The sequence below is a fragment of the Nerophis lumbriciformis genome, linkage group LG04 (genome assembly GCF_033978685.3).
Source record: "Nerophis lumbriciformis linkage group LG04, RoL_Nlum_v2.1, whole genome shotgun sequence".
Lineage (NCBI taxonomy): Eukaryota > Metazoa > Chordata > Actinopteri > Syngnathiformes > Syngnathidae > Nerophis > Nerophis lumbriciformis.
Genome location: NC_084551.2, coordinates 37,260,001 through 37,267,500, shown reverse-complemented (window position 1 = coordinate 37,267,500; position 7,500 = coordinate 37,260,001). Strand labels below are relative to the sequence as shown.

The 7,500-nt window shown below is 35.7% G+C and overlaps 1 protein-coding gene across 11 annotated transcripts in view; it reads right to left on the bottom strand.

The window, feature by feature from the left end:
- upp1 (uridine phosphorylase 1) overlaps nucleotides 1-7,500 on the bottom strand; it is a 44,940-nt gene that overhangs the window by 25,823 nt on the left and 11,617 nt on the right. For 2 of the 11 annotated variants that reach the window (XM_061954441.2, XM_061954445.2), the window contains exon 1: nucleotides 1-252. This exon is cut by the window's left edge and continues 7 nt beyond it. Coding sequence is in view for 8 of the 11 variants with exons in the window: in XM_061954445.2 (XP_061810429.1) it covers nucleotides 1-25 (25 nt within the window). In the remaining 3 variants the exon portion in view is untranslated. The other 9 variants (XM_061954408.2, XM_061954456.2, XM_061954413.2 and 6 more) reach the window with 9 other exon arrangements.

Below are 7,500 nucleotides of genomic sequence, written 5' to 3'. Positions count from 1 at the left end.
TTTCCTTGTTCTTCATTAAATCCATCTGTGTCGGAAACAGGGAATCCACTCACCCGAAGCAATAGAAACAGCAATCTAAAAAATGTTTATCAAACTTTTTTTTTTTTTTTTTTTACAATGTCAAGCTATTACTATACTCAGAACACCAAACAGTAAGCTGAATGTAAGCAATAAAAACGCATTTTCAAAAGGTATAAAACAAAGCTGTTGTTTCCCCAGTCAAACAATGGTAACGTGAATGCATCGCTAACCCGGATGTTTACCTCAGAAGGTCGGGGAAAGTTCGCTGACCTTTCCAATATGCCGACACCTCACATAAACATCAAGGAACGCTGTACTGATGTTTTGATTAGCCTGTTATGTAAAATGTATTGTTTGTCTTTACATCAGCTACACTTACACTCACCCACCGCGTATCCGCTTCATTCGTGTTAAATATGCAATATAACAAGACTCCTTTATAAACAGTATCGCCAGGTTGAGGCAAAACGTAAACATGACAAAACATTTGTATTTCCAGACAGTAAAGGTAAAAGAGCACCAAACCTTCTATTGCTGGATAAAACAAGTATGCCGGGCGACGTGTTTCATGTTTTGTTAAACTTTGTCTTTGAAGAACCCTTTGTGACGTTTTTAAAGCGTGTTGTCTTTTGATCATATATTTCAAACATACAATAATGTGCTGTGATCTTCTCAAGCGTTATTGTTTGTCGTGTTTTACATAATTTTGAAAAAATCAAATATACTTGTACTGTTTTGTTTGTGTGTCACTTCAAATTCAATTTATTTCAAATGCCCCTTAAAAAAAGAATTCCTGAGAATAACATTTTTACCATTTACCCAGAATTTAGAAAATCTCTTATTCCACCGAAATTACTCGTTAAAAAACATTTCTATGTCGACTATGGCGGTTGATTTGTGTCGTTATTACGAAAGCTCTTGTTTTACACTGAATTTGTGTAAGTTAATTTTTTTTACATCAAATTATGTTAAAAAGCTAATTATTTCATACAATTTTCATTTCATTTACTGAAAGTGGGTCTTGAGTTTTGAAGCAACATCTCTGCACTGAACTTTAAAACATTGTATTTTAACAAACAACATTTTGATCACACACATTTTGCTCACAAACTTAATTTAGATTACATAAAAAAAATATTTTTATTTAAATTACTTTTTTTTTTTAATGTGGGCAAAATGTGTTTAAAAACTCAAGTTTGTTACTTTTTAAACTCAAATGCTGCTCACAATTTTTTATTTACTTTTAAAAAAATGGGGAGCAACATTTGTGTTTAGAAATTAAGTTTCTCACTTTTAAAGACACAATGTTTGGTCAGATTCATTTAATTTAAATAAAAAATATATTAAATTTAAAAGAAAATTGTGAGCAAAATGTGTGTTTGAGAAATGCAGTTTGTTAAAATAGACTGTCTTGAAATTCAATGTAAAAAAAAAAATCTGTGCATAAATAGTTTTAAAACTCAAAACCCACTTACGGTAAATTCAATTAAATGAATATGTAATGAAACTGCCATCATAAATCGATGTAAAAAAAAATGCAGGTCACAAAATATAAATGCAAAAAATCCAGTCAAAAAAAGCTTTCGTATAATAAGACAAATTAACTTCCATACCGGCAGCACGGTGGAGGGGGGTTAGTGCATCTGCCTCACAATGCGAAGATCCTGAGTAGTCTTGGGTTCAATCCCGGGCTCGGGATCTTTCTGTGTGGAGTTTGCATGTTCTCCCCGTGACTGCGTGGGTTCCCTCCGGGTACTCCGGCTTCCTCCCACCTCCAAAGACATGCACCTGGGGATAAGTTGATTGGCAACACTAAATTGGCCCTAGTGTATGAATGCGAGTGTGAATGTTGTCTGTCTATCTGTGTTGGCCCTGCGATGAGGTGGCGACTTGTCCAGGGTGTACACCGCCTTCCGCCCGATTGTAGCTGAGGTAGGCTCCAGCGCCCCCCGCGACCCCAAAAAGGGAATAAGCGGTAGAAAATGGATGGATGGATGGAACTTCCATACCAGACACCTTTCCTGGGAAGAATACCTAAAAATTGTCATAAAGTAAAACCTTGTTCATCACTGTTAATTGGTTTTAGACATCCATCCATCCATTTTCTACCGCTTGTCCCTTACAGGGCCGCGGGTGGTGCTGGAGCCTATCTCAATGGTAAACGAATTTCCGCAAAGTACGGATTATTTATTAAACGACTATTTTAATAGCTGGAACATAAAAGACCTGTTTACAACTATGTAAAGGTTTGTTGTTGTTTTTTTAAATCATTATGAGAGTCCTCTAGATATGAAATAATAGCCACCTTTACGTTTGTTTAATCAAATATAGTAATGCTGCCTGACGTGCCTAAGGCTGAGCCAATCAGTAGCCTCGATACTGAACAGGTTGGTTTGGTCTCATCTAGTGGCCAATACTACTGTATTGATGTTTTAGTTCATTTGGCCATTGTATTGTATGTTTGAAAGTCCTTAAATTTAACACAAAAATACGTTGAATACGCTTTTAAAAAATAATTTATGCCATCAATTAAACTAACAACGAAACTAATTCAACCCAATAATTATTGTCTCTGATCCTGGTCAATGTGTCACACCAATGATGACCACTAAAGAATGAAGGTTACGGCAAGCAGAATATTTTTGTATTTAAACTATTTCCCTGAACTCATTAAGGCTATAAAATTGGTTTTAACCGACTAATCAAACAGACTAATTACTAAAGTAATCAAAAGCTGTAGCCTTATTTAAAGGGGTCATACTGTGATAATTTTTTTTACACATTTAAAACACTTCCTTGTGGTCTACATAACATGTAATGGTGATTCTTTGGTCAAAATGCTGCATATTTCATGTTTTACAGAACATCTCTAAGCCGCTTTCTGACAGTCTCTTCAGCATGCGCCGTTTTGTAGGCGTCTTATTTACGTGCCTCCACTTTAAATGCGCCAACTCCCTGCCAGCCATGTTGTAGTTTTAAGCACTTCCATGTGTAGTCTACTGACAGATATAAGAACTATACGCTACTTTGTGTTAGAAATGGCAACAGCGGAAGATGCATGTGCATGTACAAGCCAGTCTGTCCCACAACAAGAGGATATCGAAAAAGAAGGAACTTACTGACTAAACAACGGACTACAATGGAGGACTTGCGCAAAGCACTTTCGGTAAATCGCTACCATACATGGAGTTACCTGCTGACGTCACTAATGGGGAAAATTCCAGCCGGCTCGTTTCCAGGTGTTCTGTCAAAAAATGCTACCGAACGCTAAGGAGCGTACGCATGCGCATGAGCGCTAAATGTTATTTTGAGTTAAATACCCAACAAAATGAGCTACTTCGTGTGGATAAAGAGTTGACTTTGTCACTGGCTCCACAAGTAAGGAATAATCTAAAGCAGTGGTCCCCAACCTTTTTGTAACTGTGGACCGGTCAACGCTTGAAAATTTGTTAATTTTTTGTCATAAAAAAATACAATCATGCGTGCTTACGGACTGTATCCCTGCAGACTATATTGCTATATATTGATATATAATGTAGGAACCAGAAATATTAATAACAGAAAGAAACATCCCTTTTGTGTGAATGAGTGTAAATGGGGGAGGGAGGTTTTTGGGGTTGGTGCACTAATTGTAAGTGTATCTTGTGTTTTTTATGTTGATTTAATAAATATAAAAAAATATATAAAAAATGGTTTTATTTATTTATTTTTTATTTCTTGTGCGGCCCGGTACCAATCGATCCACGGACCGGTGGTTGGGAACCACTGATCTAAAGTATATTTCTGTCATAGTGTCTTCTGAGTTCTGACCAGTAAGAATGTAGACAATTATAGTGTGTGAAAGTTCACTTTAACGCTAATAATGGTAGCCTACATTTTTGTTTTAATCACTGTTCAAACAGGATAGCAATTTCAGTGAAAACAAAAGTTACGTGTTCACCGAAGAACTACAACAATAAAAGTCGTGCCAAACTACCGAACGGTAGAGAGAGCATTATTTGATGGCTAGATATACCTATCAGAATGTGCTACCTCAATATCATATGATGAATAATAGCTATTCTACAGTGGGAGCATTATTTGATATATAAATCTCTTAGTCGAGAAAGGGACTAGCGGTAGAAAATGGATGGATGGAAACTTAAGGTATCATTTCTTGACGCGGTAGCGTAAATTGATGAACACCGCTATCTATTTATGTGACTTAGCTTTTTTCCGACGATGCAGCTCATTTCAACAAAACACCATAAGTATGAAGGAAGGCATGATTGTATTATGAATATCTCCGCGATCCCTCCATGGTTTGATTTCAAATTTTCGGGACTTATGCATATCCCAAATACACAATAACAGGTATCAATAGGTAATAAAAGTTGGTTTTGCATAATAGGTTCCCTTCTTTCTAAAGACTCAAATCAAAACTCAGAAAGATTTAATTAATCCCTTATTGCTATATTTGGACATGTCTTCTTTTCTACACCATAGCTTTTCAAACTGTGCTACAATTAACACTTGTGGTACTTTTTACTGGCACTCAGCAATACCACATATTCAAAAAAATATACAGCATATATATTAAATAAATATAGATATTAAATAATAGTATACATTTTATGGTTATATATAAAATATATACAATTTCAAATCAAATTGTAATTTTTTTGAAGTGGTACAGGTACTTTTGTGCAAAAATAACCATATACAAACATATGATGGAGATGTTTAAATTCCAAATCAAGGGGAAACATCAACACAAAATTCTTAACAATAGAACACATAAAATATTAACACAAAAGTCAGGTCAAAATGCAGACAAAAAGGACAATACTCAATACTAGTTGGAATAATTAGTCAGTAAAACTACTTACTCTGGGTGGTCAATAAAATAAATTTGAGAAGAAACGTAAACAATAAAGCAGGACAACGTGACCAGAAAAACAGTTGATTAAAAAGTATGTCGTTCTGCAATCCTGAAACAAACCATGACAGTTGTTACAAAGTCAACTGATAAAAATGTTTTACTATAAAACCAGCCAAACAAGCTTGGAAATAAAGATACACACACACACACACACACACACACACACACACACACACATGTCGTGACAATTTGCAATGTGCATACAATTAACTCACACTGGGGCTTTGCCAACATTCCAGCTGGTTTCATTTGACAGCGGATATCCTGCAGCTCTCTGGTAACACAGCATCATATGGATATTCAATCTATAACCATTTTGGAACCCACAATTCTTTTCTGAGGTGACTTACTGCCTTGGGTAAGACTATAGGGTGATCTGGTAAGAATTCTGGCTTCTTCTTCGCTGCAGGACAACTCGCCATAGCGATTAAAAAATCTCTAGAGTATGATATTATCTCTGCAATAAAGTGTTTAATGAATGAATGAATAAATATACGTACACACACACATATTATATATATATATATATATATATATATATATATATATATATATATATATATATATTAGGACTGCAACTAACAACTAATTTGATAATCGATTAATCTGTCGATTATTACTTCGATTAATCAATTAATAATCGGATAAAAGAGACATACATTTCTATCCTTTCCAGTATTTTATTTTAAAATAACAGCATACTGGCACTATACTTATTTTGATTATTGTTTCTCAGCTGTTTGTAAATGTTGCAGTTTTTAAATAAAGGTTTATAAAAAAAATAAAGTATCCTCTGCGCATGCGCATAGCATAGATCCAACGAATCGATGACTAAATTAATCGCCAACTATTTTTATAATCGATTAGTTGTTGCAACCCTAATATATATATATATATATATACAGCGTATACATACATATATATATTTATATACATATATATACAGACACACACACACATATATGTATATATATATACACACATATATATACACACACAAACATACATACACACACATATATACACACATACACATTTTTACATATATACACATAAATATACATACAGTCACGATCAAATATTTACATACACTTGTAAAGAACATAATGTCATGGCTGTCTTGAGTTTCCAATACTTTCTATAGCTCTTATTTTTTTTGTGATAGAGTGATTGGAGCACATACTTGTTCACAAAAAACATTCATGAAGTTTGGTTCTTTTATGAATTTTTCTATAGGTCTACTGAAAATGTGACCAAATCTGCTGGGTCAAAAGTATACATACAGCAATGTTAATATTTGGTTACATGTCCCTTGGCAAGTTTCACTGCAATAAGGCGCTTTTGGTAGCCATCCACAAGCTTCTGGCAAGCTTGTGGTTGAAGTTTTGACCACATTTTCAGTAGACCCATAATAAATTCATAAAAGAACAAAACTTCATGAATGTTTTTTGTGAACAACAAGTATGTGCTCCAATCACTCTATCACAAAAAAATAAGAGTAGTAGAAATTATTGGAAACTCAAGACAGCCATGACATTATGTTCTTTACAAGTGTATGTAAACTTTTGATCACGACTGTATATACAAAACCTGTAAAGTTGGCACGTTGTGTAAATCGTAAATAAAAACATAATACAATGATTTGCAAATCCTTTTCAACCTATATTCAATTAAATACACTACAAAGACAAGATAATTAACAATCGAACTGGTAAACTTTGTTATTTTTGCAAATATCAGCTTACTTGAAATTTGATGCCTGCAACGTGTTTAAAAAAAGCTGGCACAAGTGGCAAAAAAGACTGAGAAAGTTGAGGAACATCAGTAGAAGCATTAAAACTCATTTGTATACGTTAGCCTTTAAATAGACCCCCTTTTAGACCAGCTGATCTGCCGTCTCTTTTCTGCTCTGCCCCCCTCTCCTGCGTGGAGTGAAGTGAAGTGAATTATATTTTATATAGCGTTTTTCTCTAGTGACTCAAAGCGCTTTACAGAGTGAAACCTATTATGTAAGTTACATTTTTAAACCAGTGTGGGTGGCACTGGGTGCCAGTGGGTGAAGTGTCTTGCCCAAGGACACAACAGCTGTGACTAGGATGGCAGCAGTGGGGATCGAACATGGAACCCTCAGGTTGCTGGCACGGACGCTCTACCAATCGAGCTACGCTGGAGAGGTTGTTAGGTGACCATATCTGAGGCGCTAGCTGTTCAAAGTCAGGACCAGGGGTGGACCACTCATCTGTGCATCAGTTGGTCTGCGCTGCTGACTTGTCTCCCCTGCTGGCCCCACTATGGACTGGACTCTCACCTCGATCCACTCGACGCCCATTGCACCGTTCGCCGGGGGGGCAGGGGGGGGGGGTCGCCACTTTGTGACCAAATGTGTGAGCAAATTGTCGAACGGTTTAAGAACATTTCTCAACGAGCTATTGCAAGGAATTTAGGGATTTCACCATCTACGGTCCGTAATATCATCGAAAGGTTCAGAGAATCTGGAGAAATCACTGCACGTAAGTGGCAAGGCCGACTGGTTAAAGTCATTTAGCAATTCCAATGCA